This window comes from Colletes latitarsis, chromosome 4, assembly GCF_051014445.1.
Source record: "Colletes latitarsis isolate SP2378_abdomen chromosome 4, iyColLati1, whole genome shotgun sequence".
Lineage (NCBI taxonomy): Eukaryota > Metazoa > Arthropoda > Insecta > Hymenoptera > Colletidae > Colletes > Colletes latitarsis.
The window spans coordinates 42,457,446-42,483,629 of NC_135137.1; the positions used below are offsets into that span (position 1 = coordinate 42,457,446).

Sequence of the window (26,184 nt, forward strand, 5' to 3'; positions counted from 1 at the left end):
CGTCTTCACCAACCCGATCTTTCTCGTACAAAAGACGAAAACATCGTGTCATGGTGAAACGGGCAACGAAAAAGGACGAGGATGGAATGAGGAATTGAAATCTCGATGCTGTTCGCCCGTTCGGCGAAAGCTTCCCCTTAAAGTCGTTCGTCAAAAAGAACGAAAGCATCGAGACTCAAAGGGAACTCCGAGCCGTAGAAGAAGGAAAATAAAGGCAAGATTTCCGTTTCGACGTTGCGCGTATTGCATACAGCACCGAGCAAAAGTTTAGCCGCGCCAACTTTCGTCGAGACGGAACGGTTCCTTTAAGATTAACCAGCTGTATTACATTAAATAACGCCTTAAAGAAAACTATCTATGCATACTAAAACTAAATGTATAGAACTGTAAATTGTATATACCCAAATAAAAAGAGTATAAAAAAAGTCCTTCGTTTCATTCATCTCTGCCTCATTATCGACCGAGCGAGTAATCTCGTGACCTGTAAATCGGTCTGGTTCGTGGCGCCCGTGTATCGAACGACGCTAGATCCCGGGAAGTCTCGGCGTCTCGACGCGAGCGTATCGCCGTATCTCTTCGTAGTTCGAGGCGAAGCTTTCGCGGAAAGTTCACGGGAGAAGCCCGAATATTAATCGGCTCCAAGTTGTGAACGGGTAATAATCAATGGATGGAAACGGTCGGTGAGGAGACGATCGGGAACGTGGCGCGTACGGGCGATAGAAAACGAGGACGACGCGAGATTCTTGCGAGAAAAGGGAAGCGTGGAAGTGTGGTGTCTCGTGTGGCGCGCCTAACCCACACGAGCGGTGTACACAATAAGAAACGAGCAGAAGGATCGTGTGCGCGCACACGGACACGAATACGCGGTAACATCCCACACCGTGCGACACGCGAGAGAAAAGTAGGGAGACCGGATCGGCGTTCTCCAGGCAAAAGAGCCGTGGTTCGCGTACGTCGAGGCAATGGTAGTGACGGAGAGGAACGCAGCACCGTGTGGTCACTAGGGCCAGCGAGCGATCGTCGATGCCACATCGACTCGCAGTACCGGACCGAGAACATCGGTTCGACCAAGCTTTTCACATTATCGCGTCGCACGCGACTCCGTCGTTCCGCAACGAGACGAACACCGCGCCAGGAATAGCAGCCAGCCGAGTATTCGGGGACCAGGAGAAACGAGTTTACAAACAACGATCGGTTACGGTGAAGCCTTAACCAGAACCACAACGCGTGAACGCGTGAACGTTTCAATAGTTTCCATTTTATCGTACCTTGTTGTTATCGTATCGGGCGCGCGTGTTGGATTCGTATGAACGCCGTGAACGCGACCCAGCCACGAGTTTCAGTTCCGCGGACATGACGTCCGTCGAGACGATGGAGGTAGTGTCGTCGACGAGCGTCGTCGAGGAGGCGAGACAGGTGGTGGAGAGCGAGTCCACGAGCAGCGTGGTCGAGGTTATTATGCACTCCAAGGATAACATCGTCAAGGTCGTCGAAACAGCCCCGCAGATCGTATCTACTCACAGAACCGGAAAGAGTTCCCAGGACTTTATAGCGGAGGAACAAATGGAATCGGTTAAGCAAGCCAAAACGGTACGGGACGGTTCGAAAAACGCGAAAGAAATCGAGATTCGTTCGGACGTGCTTCGAGGAGACGTTATAGGGGAGAGTAGATCGACGGAGATGCAAAGTCGCAGCGAATCTCGCGCCGAAAGTAGCCAGAAAACCGTCTCCTCGACGACCATCGTGGAAACATGCTCGTCGACGGAGGATTATCGCGACAATCTGTCGACGAAGAGGATATCCAACGGGACGGTGAACGGGGACCACAAACCGCGAGTGCAAACGTCGTCGACATCGTTCGAGAGCAAAATGGCGAGCAAGGAGACGCGAGAGGAGAGCACGAAGGATGGTCAGACGGTTTCGAGCACGACCAAGGTTCGCAAAACGGACGAGAAGGTCGACGACAATGGACGAGTGACGTCCTCGCAGAGTCGTAGCGTCGACAACGAGACCACGGTCGTGCCCTCGGACCTAGGTCGTGTTAAACTTACGGATGACGTCAGGACGGCCGGCAAAAAAATTTCACACGACACGGAGAACACCGCGAACTTTGGCGAAATTGTCACCCGGTGCAGCAAGCCAGGCCAATCTGCGTGGGACGGCACCTTTATTAGCGAAAGTCCAACGTCGGTTAAGGACAGGAACGCCGCGAGAAACCTCGAGACGTCTCGAGTAGATCGAGACAGTCGCGACAAGGCGAAAGTAGATCGGCTGGTTTCAAAACGCGAGAACGAGTCGCGCGTTGAAGTCTCCGAGGAGATCAGCTCGATCGTCGATCAGCGGGTGTCGTCCACGTCGTCCGTGATCCGCGACAGCAAAATCGTCATCGACGACGGCCGGGTGTACTCGAGCAGCCTCGAGGGCTTCGATCGAAGCGTAGACACGATCGATTTCGCTGACGGACAGAAACGGGTTACGACGGAAGCGCTCTCGAAGGGCTCGCCACGTTACGCGAAACCTGGAGATTCTACGTGGGACGGCACCTTTGTAACGGAAAGGCCTCAGGAGCCCCGACGAAGAAACATATCGGACGCCTCAGTCTTCCAGCATTTTGGCGACGACAACGTCGTAGAGTCGACGCAGCGGTCCGACTTCCGCGAGAAAAGTTCCGATGGATCGTACGAGAAGAAGTCGTCGAACGTCATCCACGTGGTGCAGGGCGCGACGGACTCGTCGAGATTTATATCCGAGGAGCGCAGGGACGTCACGGAAGAGGTTTACATCGATGGGAAATTGGTTGGTAAAACGGATATCCCGAGGGACTCGGCGAGTCGAAGGCTCGCGAGACCCGGGGATTCCGCGTGGAACGGTCAGTTCGTGTACGAAAAGCCACAGGATATTAAGAAGTCGACGGGCAAGACGATGGTAAAAACGAACGAGAAACGACACGACTCCGTGGACGTCCAGGACGTCACGGAAGAGCAAAATTCTTCGAGCGTGTCCGAGTCTGCGTCGACTTCGTACGTCGTGCAGTACGCGACATCCAGCGACGAGAAAATAAAAAACGTCGAGAAGGTGACTTCCGTCTCTGAGACGATCTTCGAGGAAGAAACCGGAAGCGGCGGACCTCCGCGTCGATCCGGGAGCCCGGAAAAGGGGATTAAACCGGACACGACGACGCGAAGTTACAGACCAGGACAATCTACTTGGGACGGGAGCTTTGTTTACGAGAAACCGCAGATCCCAGAACGTCGCCGGAAGCCGGATGCAAGAGGGACGACCGACTCTGTCACCATCCGCGACGTCACGGAGGACAACTCGATAAACGAGACGGAAATATCCACCACATCCTACGTTGTCGAGCATTCGTCCAGCCAGCAGAGTTTCACCGACGTTAAGGACTCTAGTCTCTCGTCCATACACGAAACGGTCGTGTTCGACATACATCCTGTGCGCCAGGATGGTTCGAGCAGACCCGGAAGTCCAGAGAAAACGTCGAAAGGCAGAGACATCAAGATCGTCAAGCCGGGATCGTCGACGTGGGACGGGACGTTCGTCACGGAAAAACCGTCTGACAGGAGGAGGATCAACGAGAAATCGACAGACAAAGTCGAATCCGAGAGCATCGCGGGGAAATCGAGGAAACACGTAAGCGATTCCACGTTAAATATCTGCGACACCGATGTAGAAGTGTCCAGCAGCTCGGAAGTCTTCAGCAACACCGTCGTCATGGAGCAGTCGACCACCCACGAAAGTTACTCCGATTCCTTGAATCTGGATTATTCCACGAGCTCCATGGAGACCGTTATATTCCGCGAAGGCGTCCCAACGTCGTCCACGCCGAAGAAGGTTACGATCAAGGAAGGACCCGATTCCAAAAAGAAACCCTTAGAGCCTGAAGAAAAAATGCCAGAGAAACGTCCCAAGAGTCCCGAAAAGTCCGACAGATCCGTTCGACCTTCGAAGCCCGGTGCCTCGACGTGGGACGGATCTTTCGTTTACGAAAAAACTACGGACAAGTCGGACGATAAAAAGGTACCAACGGACAAGCAAGTCCCGACTCAGATCGTGCCAACGGATGCTACGAGAATTCCAGAGGAAACGAAGCCGACTTACATCACCGAGAAATCGTTCAAATTATCAGACACCTCGAAGGATGTCCAGTCATCCGAATTTGTTACCTCCACCGTCCTGAACCGTACGTTTGTCCGCGACTCCGAGGTTCTCGATTCCTCCAACGTTACTACGACGCTCGTTCACGAAGTCGACGATAGGAGAGGCCCTGGAGAATCTCCAGAAAAACGACCCAAAAGTCCCGTGGACAAGACGGCGAGACCAACCAAGCCAGGCGCCTCCACGTGGGACGGATCCTTCGTCTACGAGAAACCACAAGATCAGAGAAAGAAACCAACCGATCGGGAAAGAGGACCGAAAGATTCTTTGGTTAAAGAGACACCGAAAGATGATAAACCGGACTCCCTGGTCCCCAAAGACGACACTACCAAAATCTCGATCGTCGAACACGAAATCGCGGATGTGAGAGACGTCAAGGATACTACGGAAGTCCAGCGATCTTCCTACTCGATGGATCAATCGTCCAGCTTCACCTTGGTGCAGGACGTCCGCGACGTGGTCGAGGAACGTGTCATCAGCGAATTCACGACGGATACGCGGAAAGACGTGGTGAGTAACAGCCATTACCTAATCCCCTTGTCCGCGGCGCGTTAAAGGAACCACTGTGCTCGACCTCGTACCTCAAAAGATTATTGCTCACCGACGCAACAACCGAACCCCTGTTCTCTTATTGAATCAACTTTCTGCGCAAGAGTTGTCCTTGTCATTGCAACGATGGAGGGACAAGAACGACGACCATCTTGCAACCGAGCAATTTTTCAATAGAATAGATTTAAATTACAGTGGCCGACGTGCGTAAAAATATTGTAAAATATCAAAGACATCTTGCCAGATGTGTTTGGAAAAATAGATCACGCTTATAAGCTACGCGAAGATTACAACAATGGTCAAAGATATAAAGTATCTTTTGAAATTCTGAGGCATTTAAATTCGTGAACGGTATAAATTATTAATTAATGTCTGCTAATAAGTTCTCGGTTTCTTTCGAATGAAATGTATTCCGTGACGAATGGTATAATGGAACGAGAATGGTGTCGACGAACCGGAGGAAATGAAGTAAAAAAGAAGTCGGGCTCTGTACACCTCGCGGAAGAGCCTCGGCGTGCACTTTCACTTCCAAACCAGGCGAAGGTCATAAGTTCTCGCGCGTTATTCGGTTAAAAATAAAACTGACGTACTCCGGTCACGACGAAGGAAAGAAACATGGAGAACGCAATAAAACTTAGGACCATCCCGAGGTGTAAATCTCCAATTTTGATGAAACTTCGCAATTATGTAGTTCTCATAAATCTATTAGACACGTATTTTTTTGTAGCTGCTAATATTCACTTTAAGGGGTTGAAATCAGCCCTCAAAGTTGGGGGTTCAAAACATACTTGGTTGAATATCTCGGAAACTATTAGAGATAGGGGTGTGCTTCAAATGTGCTTGTACAGAAAAACTACACATCCATGTACAAAATACGGATAAATTGGAATTTTGATTTTTTCACAATAAAGAAAGATTTTATATTTGTAATTTTTTTCGTATTTCGTGTTGTACGAAGATTGTAATTGACCCCCGCAACCGAAAATAAAGCCTCCATTAACAAATTGTTAGTAGTGTTGGGTCAACGGACAGCGTAAAGATTTTAAGAATCGGCTCTCAGTCGATTATTCTTTGCCCACGTTTGCAATTTTTCGACCAGACACATTAATCCGAATAACACAAGCTTTGCAACAGCTTTTGCGATAAGGTTGATCGCAATATGTTGTTGCAGAACTTAATTTTGCTCGCGGAGATAAATCCTCGCGAGGTTAGAGATTAGCTCGAAAATCCATGTCAACTTTTTAAAGTAAAAGATCGCAAGGTCATGGTACCGTTTGACGTTCGCCAAAATTAGCATCTCGATTCGTCATTATTTATCATTTTCGTTAACCATTTATTCAGTATTTTCTATCGTTGCGAGTAACGTTAAATCTTAACAAGCTTGTTGGAGCTTCTATCTTGTCATGAATATATTAAACTTAATCTCAATATTTCCAAGTGTCACGCAAGCAGACTTCATAATAGTCCATGTAGTCCAAATAAAGTGTTACAAGCTCTTTTCTTAAATTAAGTGGTTCAGAGTGGCTAATAATTTGATTTCTCGTACAATGCAAACGGGGTAAATAATCCGGATACTGATGATATATTTAAAAATATCTCGTCACCAACCGATTCGGGTTACGCATACGAATGAACGATTGCGGTGAGTGTAATCGATGATTCATAGAAGACGATCAATAATCTGCATCTCATATAAGAACAGTGGTTATCACGTTGTTTATCGAAATAAAAGGCCTTCGTTTTCTTTTTTGTTTACTCCCTGGGGCTGTCGAAATTTGTCAAACAAACCACGAAATGTTTCACGCTGCATCGCGCGTTTCGAAACTTGGAAAAAACCGTCGCGTTCGCGTTCCATTTGAATTAATTACAACGTTGCAACGATTGCTGTCCCTTCCCATTTCAAAACGCATCGATTGCATCGATAAATCCTGTTCTCGTTTCGATCGCTGCGAGAAACGGGTTCGAGTGACTGCAACATCATAATTTCCCCTGTCGTACAATCGACAAGATTGACAGAGCGAATCAAATTGGGAGCACAACTTTTTCCAGACGCGGAAACGGAGCAATGTTTAGGATAATGCAGTTAACGAAAGCCAATACACGCTTAACCAGAGCACGACGATTCTCGAGCGACGCGTCGCTGTAAATATTTCTGTTTGCGACCGCGACGATGATCGTTAACGTTCCATCGAAGATCGATCGAGCCATTACGAATTTCCCATTACGGGCGTCGTGGGACCCCGAGGCGAATTATGGACACGGACGATTTCGAGCTCGATGTAAATAGTTGTTAAGCCAAACGAGATCCGACCATACGTGGGAATAATAAGAGAGGCGATGGAACGACCCAGAGAGTGTCTGTTCTGTCAAGCAGCTAATAAGAGTTACCGGAATCCCCTGCGGGCACGTGTCGTGTGCACGCAACTGCAATCACCTACAATCGACTTCAATCGTTCGTACCTAAAGCGATAATAATTCGAGTCCATCGTGGCCAAGTTCGGCTGTGATCTCATCTCGATTTGCCTGCTTCGTTTAGAACTCCGTCGAATGGTTCGCGATCCCTGCGATCGATTCTCCGCGAATTGCAATTCAACACGCCGGCAACCTTTGAACCGCGTCGCTCGTTACTCGCTACATGTTACGCGTTACGCTACATTTTTTGCTTTCGTGACGCCTGAAACGTCGTACGAATTACACTTCCGAGTACTCGTACCAAAGGGTAATTTCTTTGCCAGTAAATAAATGACAGTAATACTACGAGTCGCTTCGAGGCGTGTCCGTTTTTTGAACGAGCGCCAATTCGTCATCGATCGTCGCTCTTCCTTTGGCTGCACGGTGCATGCACCTTGCCGCGAATCACCTGTAACCGACTTCGATCGAACAATGCGAACAATTGTCGTTTAGCATCGTAGCCTAGTTTGGAAGTGATGTCATCAGTCGTTAGTCACCCGCTCGATCCGCGACCAATTCAATTTCACGCCATGATCTCCGATTGCTATTGCTTAACCCCGAACGCCAGATCGTCGTTTCGATTTCGAGCGCGTCTAGTACGAGCCGTCGATCCATTCGTTCCTCTTCGAATTCATCCAAGGCGAACGATCAATGCCCAAATAATGTCGCACGATTCCGGCCACCATAGTGCACGGAATTCCAAGAGCGCGCGCGCTGATTCGCGTAACCTTGCCCAGGTTGATAATGCTGTCCGACAACGCTGGCGACCGACGAAACCAGCTGTGGAATTTATGATAGTCGACATCGTCGAACGTAAATACGGACTATCGTGTGTACTTGTGTGCATCTTCCTTACAATTCAAAGAAGTTGGACACAACATTTTTTATAGCTTCTTTCTCGTCTCTAGGAACGATCGACTACGCGAACGTAATCGGTACACGCGAGTGCAGAGGTACGTCAGAGTTACGTAAGGAACCTAATCGTTCGAAATGCTTTTGTCTATCTGGAATTTTATTTCGAAATAACGTTTATCGTTGGCCTTCCGCGCAATACGAAGCAGCGAAATAATAGTGCATCTTGCGTGTTTTCGTATTCCATCGATAGATTATAATTTACAAATGAATTTTAAGATCATAATTTGCTCGATCGCTCGCGGACAGATTGACCAAGGTGTCCCGTTACGATGTAATATATTCCATCGTTAATGTCGGTTTGTTCTGGTAGCCGTGACATCGGTTTCGAGGTCTCACGGTGGTCGATGAAATACTTCGAAGCGTGTTCTCTCCTTCCGACTTGTTCGTCCCGGACGAAGTATCAATTCCATCTACCGCTGACGAGGGTGAATTCAACAGGTACTCGCGGGGGGCGAAATTCAACGATTCGCCACGCCTTTTATTTTCTTTTCGATCCAGTTAAACGAAAACGGCTGAAATTGGATTCCACGATTGCTTTTAACGAGAACGACTCCCTTAATTTCCGTTTGACGGTCTCGACGACGTCTATAATGATCGCTCAGCGTTCGTACGATTTCGTACGTCGTTTCAGTTTCATACAGGACCTAAATAAGTATATTATTTTAAATAAAACTAGATAAAACGATAAAGATTTTTTTCATTCCACTCGTATATGTCGCGAAGGCTTTCTGGAAATGTATGGAAACCGCTTTACAATTAATTCTCCAAATGGAAATAATACGAAAAATGCTTCCAGGACTTACGTTTTAATTAATTAGTCGAACGCGTTGAATAGCAATTATTCTCCGGCGCGAGGACGCGCGAGTATCGGATTCATTATTTAGAGTTCCCGTAACTCGAAATTCCCTTCAAATGCTGAACGTTCCTCCGTTTACACGGTGCTCCGTTATTGAAAGACAGCACGGAGGACCGCTTTAACAGCGTTAGCAAACGTCATTTGCCTCGTTATCGAATTACAGCGTTTAGCCAGAGAACGAACGTGCTCGTAAAGTATAATGATCGATGCTAACGAACCGAAAACAGCTATACGTGCAACTGTTTCAAAGCAACGAACGATCTTCGCTCCGCTAACTGAGCGAAGGACGCTTGAGTGTTAGAATTCGTCTCGAAAATGCTTTCTCGGCGTTCTTCCACAAGGGTTCTGAGCTTCGAATGCATTCACGATTATACACATACAGGGTGTGTGTAGGAATGTAGATCTCGATCAGTCGATCTTTGACGTAATGTTCGAAGAAATCACGCACGGATCTTTGGAATCCGAACATTGGACGGAGTAGACGGTCTATGCCCGCAAGGATATATTCGACGAAACAAAATCCTCGCAGAGAACTTGTACAAAGGGGCAAAAGTGACTCGTGTTATGCGATACGATGCAGACGCGTGCATAAACGCCATCTGCGACGATCTCGCGTTACCTGCATTCCGTCTAGCTAAGCACCGTCGTCGGTTTTTAACCTAGGATAGTTACGGTATTCGTTATAATACGTTTCAAACCGATAATTTATCCAACAGCGAAGGGGACGATCGTTTTACGCGCTGCAAAAACTAGGAATCATTGGTTAATCATTTTAATTTTTCTCTACATCTGTAATTATGAACCCATTTAACTCGAGGCTAACGAATTTATTCTACACTTATGATTGCACGTTGGATTTAATCTCCTCTAATGATGATTAGATTGAAGTTTTTTTTGAAAATTCTTGATTTTAAGATCACACTATTAGACTATGGAATATTTCTTTGTTTCTCGTACTAAAATCTTAGCAAGCGTCGAGAACATTTCTAAATATGAAAAACAGGCGCGGCAGTCAACGTGTTAATTGGGAGATTCAGCAATGCTCTAATATGGTAAACGTTTGATCTGTCCACAAGTTCTCCGAAGGTTTTACGAGTATCTTCGGATGTATGGCAATACGCGAAATCCAACGTTTCATACACACCTACCTAATAACATATGACGAATACCATTTTCCTCTCGCTACAAGCACGTCGGCTTAAGCGCCTTTCTGAATCCATGAATAGCATTAAATATGTTTATCGGAAAGGAGACTAGAACGGTATACGTACTATCTAAAAATAGTCGATGATAATGCAACCTTCTTGAATCTTTGCATAAATGGAACACCTTTCTTTACAATCGTGTATAATAGGGATAAACACGAGTCGAGAAATTAATATTCACTTTTGAAATAATACGGTGTCATTGTTACCGCAGGATGACAAATTTTTTAATACCTCCGTAACTATCCACTGATCGTTAAGATGCGTAACTAACTATTTCCGGGGCAACGTGTCATAATAAGATAATCCCGCGTTAGACGTGTATAGCCTGGAAACACAGATAATCCCTTGTTTACATGCAACGCAATATTCCCTGAAGCGCGCAAGTCATTCGCTACAAACAAAAAACTGTTTATAGCTTTTTAAATATCAATAATTTTTCAATAGTCCATCTAACACGAACCTGGCGGAACGAAATACCAAAGAACGCTAAACGAACAAATAAATTCTAGCATAGATCGCATCGTGACTCGGCGGGACACGCTTTACCAAGTTCACGAGGCGAAATAATTGTTTCGTCGGGCCCCATAAAGACTGAAATCGTGCAGTCTGTTCCGCCAATGCTGATTCCGACTCGTCAGTGTCGAGCGGATATCAAACAAAAGCGAGCCTCTTTTCAAACGAGCACGATCGTATCTGCGTTTAAACTATGAGTCGAATCGTTCGATAAAGGTGTTCGTTATCGCGAGCAATTCTCTTCGCGGCTTGTCTTTAGCCGTGAACAACGTAGCCATTTTCTAGACACGCGTGAATTAATTGACTTCCATACGAACGACGCATCGAGTTCTCCGTTCGTCGCTAAAAGGGGCGGTGATGTAAACGCGACGTAATAGCGTTTCGAATGCTGATTCGAGCGTGTCGATAGCAGAGTTTCCTCCAGAGTTTGCGATTTATTTTTACTGTTACGATCGTTCCTTTCATTATGATTTTTAAGAATGGAAAATTGTGAACAGAAAAGAGTATCTGGCGTGCGTGTCGTATTGGGTCACACGTTATGGTTAGCCTTCATAAGGCAAAATTACTCGATGCTCTTCACATTCTACTTATTCGCGGTGCCATATACCCCTTAATCCGGAACTGTTCTCTTTTCCCAACGAAACTACTAACTGCGACTAGTTGCTATTTTTGCTCCAACAAAATCGCCGACGTAGACCGCAAAATGCGATCGATTAGTAAATCGGTAATTAATCACGATATTCGTACGCAGCTCGCAGGGAACACGATACCCGCGGCGCTTTTAGCCGTTGTGATCCATCCGACCAATAACCCAGTGCTTTGAACCTGTCGTGAAAGCACTTGTAATTATCAAGGTGATAACCAGTTCGATTAACAGAATTCTCTGTAATTGCCTTCGCGGCGGTGGCGTGCGTCGAAGGACCGAGTTCATTCACAAAGCGCAATATCATCAACGAGCATATTTACCTAACGCGAGTGTGTTAGGATTAAAAGCAACGAGCTAACAAGATATTGCTCTTATATTCTTGATCTTTGATTCCTCTATCTCTCAAATTTTAATTTAGATTACGAAAACTTCGGTCTGGCAGTCAATACGATCTAATTAAAGTCTTCCTTGCGGTGTGTTTGCAGAGCGATGTCACTAAATCAACGACGGAATTCATCGATAAAGAGCAGGTGACTAGTATGGTAGCGCGGGATGTCGTCGACGAGACTCGGTTCGACAAATACAGCAGCTCGGTTCCGCGATCTCCGGCGGATTCGCCGCGGAGAAGTTCACCGGAGCGACCGGGTTATCCGCGCGGAATACCCGGACTCAGAGAGGACGATCGGCCAAAACCGATTCCGGCCGCTGGGAAACCGAGTCGACCTCCTCGACGCGACCAGAGTCCAGAGGAACCCAAAAGGTATCGTACACGATAAATATCTTTATTAAAACTAAAAACGTTACTATTTTCACGATGTCCACGAGACAGGAACGCTCACGAATACATTTTAAAATTACGTCGTGCTTCCAACGAAACCGGTACAATTAATTAACGAATAGAGAGGCGCGTGCAGAATGTGATGCCGGCTACGTAAATATTGAAATTTCAAGCTTTTAATTAAAGCAGGAGCGCCTACGAAGTCGGGAAGTTCTCCAAGTTCCCGCTCCCTGTACTCGCGGAACTTTTATTTATTTACGGGTATTCATCCTTTGATAAGAAACAAATGCATAATGCATAGAGTAGTCGCGAGTGGTCCTGCATCGATTTTAAACGCGTTACTCTACACCATCTAACTCTGACCATAATATTTAATTTTCAAAGACCAACCGAAGTTAGGGCACAACAGCCGGAAAAGCCGCGCGATTATGTGTCGACGAAGTCGATGCCCGCCGCGGGAAAACCGAGTTGCCCCGAGGAGAGACAGATTCCTCCTGAAAAGTTACCGCGTCCCGAGGAAACGACGTCGGTCCCGGGTAAACCGAGCCGTCTCGACGAGAAACCGAAGGTTTTCGAGAAGCCCGAGTACCGTCCAGCAGCGGGTAAACCGAGTCGACCGGAGGAAAAGCCGAAAAAGCTGGACGAAACGCCCAAGAGGGGCGATCAGACTCCGGACTCTCTCGACGAGGACGACCTTCAACCTGGAAAGATACCAGATATCCTGTCCAAGATTCCTCTGAAGGAGCAGTGCATTTGCGAACTTTGCACCTGCGGGTAAGTAACAAATTGCGTTATCCCGTTAAGCTCGTTCGGGCGGGTTCTTTGATATTCAAACGAATCCTTTTTCATGCTAATGCCCGCGTTATCTTAGCGGGAGCGAGGCTGTTGTTCGTTTTTAACTTCGTGCAGCTCGCAACAGACTACGCGTCGAGACTTTCCGACGAGGAACCGTCGTTTCGAAGAGCCTCGACGAGGCATTAGTTAATTTACCTTATCGTCGAGATACCTTCGTTTCGCTCAAATACTATTATTAACTATTAATTACGCGCGTAAGTCGACGATGTGTTTGAACGAACGTCCTCGGAATTATTAATACGCGACATACGTTACGAGATTTCATCGTAGTCGATCATGCGTGTATCAGCCTCAAAACAAAATTTCTGAACGTTACGATCTGATTTGATATCGTAATCGACCTATAGGGAATATTGGTGTGCGTGCGCGCGCGTGTGAAAGCTGCTCGTGTCGAAACCTATTGTTTAGAGGCGATTAAAACTCTCGTTCGTTACATAATGCAGTATAATGAAATAGTTGGTATCTAGAATAGATAACGCAACAATAGTACAGTACCTTAAAAGAAGAAATCTTAAGGGGTCAAATTGTAATAAGACCTTCGATTTTGTTTGCCTGGGGATTTCTCCGGTCATGGCAGGTGAGGGATACATTATTCTCGAAAGTAACGTCCAAATCGTCGTGTTTTACCGTTCGTATCGACTAGGTCCATTCTTGGAGCGCGTTATGAAACTGCACGCTTACGAAGGGAGCCACGCGGCGCTTAAAAGTGGGACACGAGACCGAACCCTTTTACGGGAAGTCGTTCCTAACCAATCGCGATCGACTTCTCGCGCTTCTTCCTTATTCGAACGACGTGTCGCGACCTCCTGTCGACAAGGTGATCGCGATTCAAATTTAAGGTGATCAGCTCGCGACGCGAGCCGCGAAGGACGGCGCCATTGTTCGGCCCTAAAACGAAGGACGCCGAGAAACGAATATCGCGTTTCCTTGTTTGGAGTTTCTCGAAGGTGATTCGTGAGCGTTTTCTTGAAATAGAACTCTCTCGATCGGCGCAAGGACAAGGATTTGCAATTTAGGTCAGGACGTTGGCGCGATTGAGTGCTTCTCGATTACAAAATTGCCATTTTCAGAGACAGAGAGAGCTCGCTCGCTTCCTTTTCCTAGGTTTGGAAAATTTTGTAGCCGTAGACGACGTATTATGCAACGTCTATGACTCGCGAGCATGTCTAATCTTTTTGGAAGATTACATCAAAATTCTTTCGACGCTAGATCCAGATAGATAGATAGATAGCATTTGATATCGACGAAAATGTTGCAGGATTATTTATTAATTTCTTTTGATGAAACAACAATGTTACAAGTTAATTCCAGGGGTATTAAATTTTTGCTATTTCGCTTAGACCACGTCGTTCGAGTAATAAACTTTTCTCAAAGGCGGTAGGTTTTAACATTCGTATTCCTCGAACGTATATACGATCGGCATCGGCTCGCGGAAAATCGCGCCAGTAAATGTAATCCCGGTTCTTGCTAGATTGAAACGCTTGACCCAAATCGAACCCTGTCTCGCGAACGAACGCGATCGAGAGATCGCGGGAAATTGGTTGCACGCTTGTGGTCTGCAAGGGTTGTCCTGGTTCGTTCGCTTCTCCCTGATCGGCAGCCCGTAATGAGTTTCTGCGCAACTTCTCGTATTTAGCGTTAGACGCGTATTGCTATAACGTTATGGATAAAATATCCGATCTTGGATGATAAAACCATTTCGACGAATAAATTTTTTTAAGCTACAAAACAGTCCCGTTGAATTTCGTTTCGGTAATTATCGAAATCCGGCAGTTCGTATTGATCATTATTCAACTCTGTGCGAACTCATTGCGATTCACGAGCGATCAACGAGGCGCGTTTAAACTGATCCGAATAGAAAACAGCGTATCATCTGTTTGCAAAATTAATTGGAATCGATGCGTCGACGAAAGGTATTCCGAGCCGCGATTTTCTAACCGCGACGAATGCAATTAACGATAACAGATCATGGCAAACAAACCGTGTTTCTGCATTAAAATTTGGCGTACACGCCTCGTACGTAGTTTTCTGTTTTGCCTTTTATAGCCGACCACCGACGATGCATTCGAATGCATCGATGCGTACGTGCAGCGAGTTTCGACGACATCTGTTGCAAAATCTCTCTGACCGATTTCCAATTTCCAAATGGTCTGCACGGATTTCGATGTGAATGAAACTGGTTACGATCTCCAGGGAATGAGCGAGCTTCAACCGATTTTCAACGATCCGTAGACTTTCTTAAGTCTCGTTAACGACGAATTATTTTCAAACTATTCGCTCGAATGCAACCCGATCGTTATAACGAAAAATAAAGAGGAGTTATAGGATAATTATTTTCTCTAATAAAATGCTTTTAGTTGCAAATAATTTACGTATCGTTGTAAAATTTTTACGGACACGATGCTGCTCTGAAATTGCACGCTACAGCAAACAGAGCATAAAATTTGTCCACTCGGTGCTCGATTCGCTTTTACCGCAAGCTAAGTGTACGAGGTATTCAGGCTGATCAAGAAATAAACTCCTTGTCGTCATTCATTGGAAGTGGCGTTCTAAGTGTCTGCGAATGGCGATCTATTTCTACTTTCGAACGAAGGAGCTTCTTGTCAGTCTGGCTACACGAAGGCACCATTCGGAGTACTTGAAATTATTATATTCCGTATTCGCATTTCAAACTACACATTGTTGATACTCGTTCGTAATTGGAAACGGTCGGTCTTTTGTCAATGCGAAGCGTGGAGGGAAAAATGAGTCGGAATTTTGGCAGCCTGCACTCTCCCTAATTGATATGGAGATTACAATGTCACCCCACAGAGATGTAACGATGTTTCTTCGCTTTGTTAATTGCCAATCACAGCGTACAGAAACGTCGAATACAACGTGACGGTGCTTGATAAAACCAATAAAGTTCAAAAGTTGTCTAAAAACGTCGTTATCGAATTAAACTCGGTCGTCTGCAATCGCAGCCTTGTTAAAATAGATTCATTTTTGCATACTAAAGTCGACTCCACTTATCGGAACCTTGAGTATCAGTATGAATACTCACTATAACAACTGCAGTTTTTTTCGAGTTGAAATAATTTCTTTTCGGTACTCGCATATCTTAGTATGACCCGGGGGTTAAAAAAAGAGCATCGAACCGAATGAATCGTCGTTAACGTACGCGTTCAACGATAATTAACGACAGATGTAAGCGACGAAAATAGCGATACCGTTTGTCGACGCATCGACCGTAAACATTATAGCTTGCATTTCAGTAATTCTAGATTTGTCAGTGACGTCGAATAGTCGTGCGGATAAATAAAATGATGCAACTCGAAAACTCGTTAAACCGGGATAGAAGTCGCCGCCGTCGAATGTGTTTCAATTAGGCTTGCCTAACGTGCATCGTGCACGAAATCTAACGAACATGCAACCGTCGTGCTGGGACGACAATGATCACGTGCGTGACCGCAGTGACATCCGCGACTGCAATGCTCTTGCCAGTTTATCAATGGACTGACGGCGGTTGTCCACCGTCAAAGAGTCGCATGAATATTCGCGAACCATAGTTAAGCCTTTGCAGGAGACTTTTCTTTCATCGTCCAATTTCATAATTTGTTATGGAAATAATTTCCTTAAGCTATCAGTTATCCCTAGACTTACAATAGCCGAGTGGTAAGGGTGAAATCGTTGGTATCCTCGAATTAAAGGGTTGTCTTTTTTTAGGCGACATCGTTGCCACCACAACGTGCCCCAGGATCGGTTGGAGCTGTCTCAGGACGAGCCGCTCCACGTGATCACCTCGTACCGCGAGGAGTTCGACGAGAAACGCGTCGACAGACAGACGATACACCACCATGAGGACCATCTGCGGATGGAAGGCGACTTCATCGGCGAGAGGCGGACTGACTACGTGGCGACGAAGGGCGAGAGAGTCCCGGTGAGGAGACCGCAGGATAACTTGAAACCGGAGGGGGAATTCATCGGAAGACCGCGAGAGGAAGCTCCTAAATATGGCGACCGTGCACTGGTCAAGAGACCCCAGGACAATCTCAGACCCGAAGGAGAATTCGACAGTGAGTTTCTTTTTCCAAATGTTTGTGGTTTTAAAAGGCTACCGAAAGTGTAAAGCTTAGTCGTTACGCAACGTTTTAAACTACGCGTAACTTTAAATAACGTTAAGGTACAACCACGACGGAGCTGGTGTTCACCGGGACGCCCGGCGAACGACCGAGCGCGGTACGTCGGAACACTTACACGAAGGTCGAGGGTGAATTCATCGACTCGACCACCACGAGATCCGAGTACATCGACCATCGAACCATCCAGCGTGCCGACATCATCAAACGAACGGACAATCTCACAGTGGGAGAGGGTGAATTCACGGTAAGCTCTATGTTTAACGCGTCTGTGCATCCTCGAGATGTTCCCATTCCCTTTATCGCGGGTCGATACCTCTTATCGGGCGAAAAATCTGATGCAGGGTACCTCTCGTCTCAAGGAGGATTTCCACAGTTACGACGCGATCGAACGAGAACCACGAAGACGTCTCACGTTCACGGAGGAGGACGATCGATTTTACAACAAGACCGACATCGTGGAGAGCACCACGACAACGCAGGAACAATATCGAACGTTCGATCAGACCGATTATAGAAGCACGGCCGTGATCAGACGGGACGACAATTTGAAACCGGAAGGACCGTTCAAAGGTACGCCGCACACTAAGGACGATTACATCGTGCCGGCGATAACCAGGAGACCGGAACCCCAGAGGCCTAAGGACAATTTACGACCAGAGGGACCGTTCGAGGGAAGGCCGAAGGACGATTATATGCCAACCAGAGGAGAGAGGGCGGACGTTAAGAAGCCGGAGGATAACTTGAAACCGGAAGGTCCGTTCGAGGGAAGGCCAAGGGACGATTATTCACCAAAATGGTCCGAGCGTCCCGAAGTGAAGAGACCAGTAGATAATCTAAGACCAGAAGGTCCATTCGAAGGACGACCCAAGGACGACTATATGCCAACCAGAGGAGAGAGAGCTGACGTTAAGCGGCCGGAAGACAACCTAAGACCCGAAGGTCCTTTCGAGGGAAGACCTAAAGACGATTTTACACCAAAGTGGGCCGAACGTCCAGAGGTAAAGAGACCTCAAGATAATTTAAAACCGGAAGGGCCGTTCGAAGGACGACCCAAGGATGACTTTTCCCCGAAACGCGCCGAACGACCGGAAGTCAAGCGGCCCGAGGACAACTTGAGGCCCGAGGGACCGTTCGAAGGGAGACCGAAAGACGATTTCACCCCCAAGTGGTCGGAACGCCCTGAAGTCAAGAGACCACAAGACAATTTGAGACCGGAAGGACCCTTCGAAGGACGTCCAAAGGACGATTACATGCCGACCAGAGGAGAGAGAGCAGACGTTAAGAGACCGGAGGATAACTTGAGACCGGAAGGTCCGTTCGAGGGAAGGCCAAGGGACGATTATTCGCCAAAATGGGCAGAACGTCCGGAAGCGAAGAAGCCTAGGGATAATTTGAAACCCGAAGGACCCTTCGAGGGCCGTCCCAAGGATGACTTTTCCCCAAAGCGTGGCGAACGTCCGGAAGTCAAACGACCCGAGGACAACTTAAGGCCCGAGGGACCGTTCGAAGGGAGACCGAAAGACGATTTCACCCCCAAGTGGTCGGAACGCCCTGAAGTCAAGAGACCACAAGATAATTTGAGACCGGAAGGGCCATTCGAGGGAAGGCCGAAAGACGATTTTACACCGAAAACCGCAGAGAGGCCGGAAGTAAAGAGACCTCAGGACAATCTCCGACCGGAAGGCGAATTTCAGGATCGCCCTAGGGAAACGTATACTCCCGGAGAGAGACGTACGCCAATCAGACATCCGGATAATCTATATCCAGAGGGTGAATTCGAGAAACCAAGACAGATTCCTTATGGTCCAGGTGAAAGGGCGCCGATAGTCCGACATCCTGATAACTTATACCCTGAGGGAGACTTTCCAGACAGGGAACGGAAACCGTTTAGTCCTGCGGAACGTAGAACTCCTATCAAGCACGATGATAATCTAAGACCGGAAGGCCCCTTCGAGGGTCGTCCAAAGGACGATTACAAACCAACGAAGGGAGAACGCGCTGATGTGAAGCGTCCAGAGGACAACTTAAAACCGGAAGGTCCGTTCGAAGGAAGACCTAGGGACGATTATTCGCCGAAGAAAGCAGAGCGTCCAGAGGCGAAGAAGCCTCAGGACAATCTGAGGCCGGAAGGTCCCTTTGAAGGCCGTCCAAAGGACGATTACAAGCCTACCAGAGGCGAACGCGCGGACGTCAAGCGTCCAGAGGACAACCTGAAGCCGGAAGGGCCGTTCGAGGGTAAACCGAAGGACGATTACTCGCCGAAGAGGGCAGAACGTCCAGAAGCTAGGAGACCAGAGGACAATTTGTACCCCGAGGGTGTGTTCGAGAGACCAGAGAAACCTGTGGTTGGTCCTGCGGAAAGACGCACCCCGATCAAACATCCGGACAATCTTCGTTCCGAGGGAGACTTCGAGAGACCGCACCACGAAGAGTTTCGACCGGCGGAAAGGCCAGAGGTCAAGAAGCCCAAAGACAATTTGAAACCAGAGGGCGACTTCGAGCGTCCCCGCCAGGAGAAGTTTAGTCCAGCTGAGAGACGAACGCCCATCAAGCACCCGGACAATCTCAAGCCCGAGGGAGAATTCGTGGACAGACCCAAAGACGAATTCACCCCCACTAAAGGCGACAGAGCAGTGGTTAAGAGACCGGAAGATAATCTAAGACCGGAAGGCCCCTTCGAGGGAAGACCCAAAGACGACTATCAACCCGTCCGCGGCGAACGAGTTGACATCGTCAAACGCACCGACAACCTGCGAATGGAAGGAGAGATCGAGACTTACAGGTCCAGGGACGAGTACACGGATTTCCTGATCCGCGAGCGGACCGAGGTGACCAAGTACCAGGACAACCTTCGCATGGAGGGTGAGTTCACCGACACTCGAACCAGGGACGATTTCAAAGTAGTCAGGGGCGAACGAGTGGACATCGTCAAGCATCCTGACAACCTTCGTCCCGAGGGACCGTTCGAGGGTCGCCCGAAGGACGATTACAGCCCCAAGAAGGCCGAGAGACCGGAAATCAAGAAGCCCGAAGACAACCTGAAGCCGGAAGGAGAATTCGAGAGGCCTGAGAAGAGACCCTTCGGTCCGGCGGAGAAAAGAACGCCGATCAAACACGAGGACAACTTGAAGCCAGAGGGAGAATTCGAGAGGCCCAAGCCCGAAGAGTTTAGACCAGCCGAGAGACCGGTGGTCAAGAAACCGCGCGACAATTTGAAACCGGAAGGAGACTTTGTCGGGCGTCCCAAGGAGGAGGCTCCTCGAAAGGGCGAGAGGGCCGACGTCAAGAGGCCAAAAGACAATCTCTATCCGGAAGGAGAGATCGACGTGCCAGAGAGGAAACCCGTGGGACCCGCGGAGAGGAGGACGCCCATCAGACACGCGGATAATCTGCGACAAGAGGGTGAGTTCGAGAGGCCCAAACCGGAGGAGTTCAAGCCAGCAGAGAGGCCGGTGGTGAAGAAACCGCAGGACAATCTCAAGCCGGAGGGCGAGTTTATCGGTCGTCCGAAGGAACAGGCGCCAACGAGGGGCGACAGAGCCGACGTCAGGAGACCGGAGGACAACCTGAAGCCGGAGGGCATCTTCGAGAGGCCGGAGAAAAAGCCCTTCGGCCCTGCGGAGAGGCGATCTCCCATCAAGCATCCCGATAATCTGAAATCCGAGGGCGAATTCGAGCGGCCCGATCACGAGCAGTACAGACCCGCCGAGAGACCGGAAGCTAAACGGCCCAAGGACAACCTCAAGCCGGAAGGAGAGTTCGAGAGGCCTCAGCCGAAGAAAATCGGCCCCGCGGAGAAGAGGACACCGATTAAACATCCGGATAACCTCAAGCCAGAGGGTGAGTTCGTCGGGAAGCCGAAGGAGGAGGCGCCGAAACGCGGAGAACGCGCGGACACCAAGAGACCTCGCGACAATCTGAAACCGGAAGGCGAGTTCGAGCGACCGGAAAAGACCCCGGTTAGGCCCGCGGAGAAACGCACGCCGATCAAGCACCCGGACAATCTGAAACCGGAAGGAGAATTCGTCGGCAGACCGAAGGACGACTACGTGCCGACCAGAGGAGAACGCGCGGACGTCAAGAGGCCAGAGGATAATCTGAAACCGGAAGGGCCGTTCGAGGGTCGTCCAAAGGACGACTTCGTCCCTGTACGTGGCGAACGGGTGGACGTCGTTAAACGCATCGACAACCTTCGTATGGAAGGCAACATCGAGACTTATAGGTAGGGATATTGTACATTAATCGGTTGCTTGATCAAATTTTAGCACTACTGCTAAACTACTTTGTATCTTATCTACAGATCCAGGGACGAGTACGCGGATTTCCTGATCCGCGAGCGTACGGAGGTGACCAAGTACGAGGACAACCTCCGCATGGAGGGTGAATTCACAGACTCTCGAACCAGGGACGACTTCAAGGTAGTGAGAGGCGAACGGGTCGAAATCGTCAAACACCCGGACAACCTTCGTCCCGAGGGCCCGTTCGAGGGTCGCCCGAAGGACGATTACAGCCCCAAGAGAGCCGAGAGGCCGGAAATCAAGAAGCCCGAAGACAACCTGAAGCCGGAAGGAGAGTTCGAGAGGCCGGAGAAGACGCCCGTCGGCCCTGCCGAGAGAAGATCGCCCATCAAGCACGACGACAACCTTCGTCCCGAGGGAGAGTTCGTGGGTCGACCGAAGGAACAAGCGCCGAAGAAAGGCGAGCGAGCAGAGGTGAAGAAACCGAGGGACAACCTGCGTCCGGAGGGTAGTTTCGAGAGACCGGAAAAGAAACCGGTGGGTCCTGCGGAAAGAAGGAGTCCCATCAAACATCCGGACCATCTACGACCGGAAGGAGACTTCGTCGGCCGTCCGAAGGAAGAGGCGCCCGTCAGAGGAGAACGAGCGGACGTCACCCGACCCAAGGACAACCTTCGACCCGAGGGAGAGTTCGAGAGGCCGCAGAAGTCTCCGATAGGTCCGGCTGAGAAGAGGACACCGATTCGTCACGACGATAATCTTCGCCCCGAGGGAGAATTCGTGGGCAGGCCCAAGGACGATTTCACTCCCAAGCGTGCGGATAGACCGGTTCAGAAGAAGCCCAAGGACAACCTGAAGCCGGAGGGAGAGTTCATCGGAAGGCCAAAGGACGACTACAAGCCGACCAAGGGCGAAAGGACGGAGATCGTCGTGCACCGGGACAACCTGAAAATGGAGGGTGACATCGACGTTCGACGATCCAGGGACGACTACAAGAGCGTGTCGAGGATCGAACGCGTGGACGTCGTTCGTCGGGAGGACAATTTGAAGATCGAGGGGGAATTCGTGGATATTCGAAGGCGAGACGACTACAGGGTGACCCGTGGCGAACGCAGCGAGATCGTCAGACACGAGGACAACCTTCGAACGGAGGGCGAATTCGAGAGGCCGGAGAAATCTCCGGTTGGTCCGGCGGAACGAAGATCGCCCATCAAACATCCCGACAACTTAAAGCCCGAGGGACAGTTTGCCCAACGTCCCAAGCCACCGACGCCCACCAAGGGCGACAGGGTCGCGGTGAAGAAGCCCAAGGACAACCTGAAGCCCGAGGGAGACTTTGAGAGGCCGGAGAAGTCTCCGGTCGGGCCAGCAGAGAGGCGTTCGCCGATCAAACATCCGGATAATCTACATCCCGAGGGAGAGTTCGTCGGTAGACCGCGACAGGAGACGCCAACCAAAGGAGAACGGGCGGACGTCAAGAAGCCCAAGGACAACTTGCACCCCGAAGGCGAGTTCACCAAACGGACCCCTCAGAAGGTGGGACCTGCCGAGAGACGGACTCCCATTCGTCACGAGGACAACCTCCACCCTGAAGGAGATTTCTACGCCACCCCCAAGGACGACTTTGGTCCTAAGAGGGGCGATCGCGCGCCGGTCAGGAAGCCTCAGGACAATCTGCGCCCAGAAGGCGAGATGGAAGTCAGCCCGACATCCAGGGACGATTACAGATACGTGAACGGGGAACGAGTGGAAGTCCGTCGTCACGAGGATCATCTGAGGATGGAAGGGGAGATGGACGTTCGCAGGAGGGACGATTACAAGAGGGTCACCAAGGTCGAGAGGGTGGACACCAAGAGGCGCGAGGACAACTTGAAGATCGAGGGCGAGTTCGTGGACGTGCGCCGCAAAAGCGATTACACGCGCGTGGTCGCCGAACGGGCCTCGATCAAGAAGCACCCCGACAACCTGCGTCCCGAGGGAGAGTTCGACCGACCGCAGAAATCTCCTCTGGGACCCGGAGAGAGAAGATCGCCCATCAAGCATCCGGACAACCTGAAACCAGAGGGCGATTTCGAGCGCAGAACCCCGGAGAAGGTGGGTCCGATCGAGCGTCGGTCGCCCATTCGTCACACGGACAACCTGAAACCGGAGGGTGACTTTGTGGGAAGGCCTCGAGACGATTTCGCGCCGAAGAGGGCCGAGAGGGTTGAGGTGGTGCGCAGAGAGGACAACCTGAGAATGACAGGCGACTTCCAAGACTCCACGTCGCAGAGGTCGACGTACACGGTGGTGCGCGGCGAACGCGCAGACATCAAACGCCACGAGGATAACTTGAAGGTCAGTACCGGGACCATGGAGACGAAAACCACCAGCAGGGACATGTACACGCCCACGAGGAAGGAGGACTCGCCGACCGGAAAGACCGTGAGCCGCAGACACCACATGGAGTCCTCGATCAATCTAGGCGACGACACCACGACCATGTCCACCACCACTCAGAGGAACTACAATACCTTCACGAAACGCACCGCCAAGGAGGTGGCGGCCAAGGTAAGCAGTATGGAGTCAGACACCAGGAGAAGCGTCTCCACGGAGTCCAAGACCTTGGAGAACGGTACGGTGATCACGACCACCAAGAAGACGAGCACCTCCGCGCAATCCGGGGAAAGAGTTTCCTCTGCCCAACACTCCGTCGCGGATCGTCGCGCGTCCCAACCCTTCGACGAACCGGGTCCTCATCCGGACTCTAGAAAACTGATAACGAGCAATCAGCAATACACGAACGAACACCATCAGAGGATACACTCGAGCGAGCAACATCTGAGGTCGCAAAACATCACTCAATCCCGACGTGTGATAGACGAAACGGACATTCAGAATCATCGGGATCGAACGATCGATCATCAGAAGCAGCTCGATCGACAGCATCAGGAGTCCAGCAAAAGGGATTACGTCAACACCCAGCATATGGAGTCGCGACAAACCTCCACCAGACAGAGACAACATCACGAACAGCACACGGTCTCCAGTCAAGCTCGTTACAACTCGAATCAGTCGAGCAGCGCCGAGTTCAGACAGGCGATCAGCGGCCAATCGGTGGACAGATCGCACATGGACACGACGATCGCGAAGACGAGTCATCACAGAAAGAACGTGATCTCCTCGTCGGCCGACGTGACCAACTCTGTCCTCCACAGACGCGGAGGCGTCGCCACCTCCACGGAGGCGCTTCATACGATCTCGTCGACGGCCGCCGATCAGAAGAAGAGCATCTCGAATCTGGCGGAGAGCGGCCAGTACATCAGCAACTCTAGCCAGAGCAGCGATCGACGAAGTCTGACCTCTTTGCACCGCAGCACCAAGGACGGAAACCCTTGGGCCTCCTCCACCTATGAGCGTCCTCAAAGAATCGTCCGACAGGACAACCTGACGGTGGGCGGGAAGTTCTACTCGCACAGCGAGGCTAAAAATTATGGAAATTTCAGCACCCAGAAGGTCGAGAGGGTTCACAGGCAAGCGAACGTGTCCCACATCAACCTTGGCGACGGCTCCACCGTCTCCTCGAGCATGTACAGAAGGGAATACACGCCCAGACACAAGGGACCTTGTCCAGCCGCTCTCATAGAGGCCAAACAAGCTCCCTTCAAGCACACCAGGGACACGCAGAAGCATAAGTTCTACATGCCGGTCGTTTCTAATTAAAATCGTTCTCTGAAATTTCTGCCATGAGGATTTTGGGGGCGGACGGGGAGGACTGAACATTTCACGGAGCTAAAAGAACGCTTTCTTTCGTTTTTTAATGCTAGATTTACTCGAACGATTATAGCAAAATGCTGATTTTCTTTTGATTAAATCAATATCCGGACGAACAATTTTTATTTCGTTAGTTTATTACGCTGTAATTGTTAATCTCATTTCGTTTCCGGACTCTTTATCCGCCTCCCACGAAATTAAGTCTAATCGTAAGCTTAAAGGTTCGTATAAATTGCTGTGATGAATTCGCGTACTTCGAACGATATTTATTTCTTACATCGGCTAGATCGACAAGGAACTGCATTAGATATGTAATAAATACGCATATATACGTTAACTATATGTACAAATCAACTTGTAGGGCTCGAGAGAAGAACGCTGTTAATATCTCCGGAAGCTGAAAAATATTTCGCCTCCCTCGAGACACGTTTGAAAAATTGTAGACATATCTGGCGTTCGTTACTTCGGAGATATTAATTCGTAATTTAATCGATACCCTGTGCGTCGATATATTTTTATCCTCGATGAAGGATTCGGTATTATAGGCCGGACATCGATAGTTGGATATCGATCAAACACTCTTGAACCGTGAGTGCGCGCGGTTCGAACTCGTTAAAATATTTTGTTTGTCACATTAAGCCACGTGTATTACAAAGCAATAACTAGAGCTTAAATCCGTGATACGGACGGTCCCGATTCGACGATTGGCTCCGTCCGATATTTAGAATAGGCGCGGCGTCCAGACGCCGTGCGTAGCGTTTCTAATCCGCTTTCTTTCATATTTACCGTTCTTCTATCTTGTTGATAACTATATAACGTCACCACTTCCTTCTCCCCTCGTAACACCCTGCGATTTACATTAACCCACGTTTTAATAAATACGCGTGTAACTCGTCTCGACGTTAATTTCGTTCGGCGTCGGAGAAATCGAGCGTCCCAAGTCGCTGCAACGCCTGTTCCTTCGTGGAACGGATTATTAGTTTGTTTTTTCTCTCTCCTTATTTTGATTTTGTTCATTTACGAGGTTTATCAATGTGTTCTCAATCGAATAAAGATGTTTTTGCAATTAATTTTATTGGTTTTGCATTTTCCCCCTACGATTGACTGTAGCAACGTTTCACCTGCCTT

General features: G+C 49.1%; 1 protein-coding gene across 1 annotated transcript; it reads left to right on the plus strand.

Annotated features, from left to right (window-relative positions):
* Positions 1–716: 716 nt before the first annotated feature.
* Positions 717–26,126, plus strand: Sdb (SAXO downstream of blistered). Its single transcript, XM_076763984.1, has 7 exons — positions 717–4,683; positions 11,797–12,071; positions 12,474–12,863; positions 16,650–16,999; positions 17,107–17,309; positions 17,407–21,287; positions 21,366–26,126. Exons 1-7 carry the CDS (start codon positions 1,354–1,356, stop codon positions 25,003–25,005), a joined length of 12,069 nt encoding a protein of 4,022 aa, XP_076620099.1. The 5' UTR covers positions 717–1,353; the 3' UTR covers positions 25,006–26,126.
* Positions 26,127–26,184: the final 58 nt, after the last annotated feature.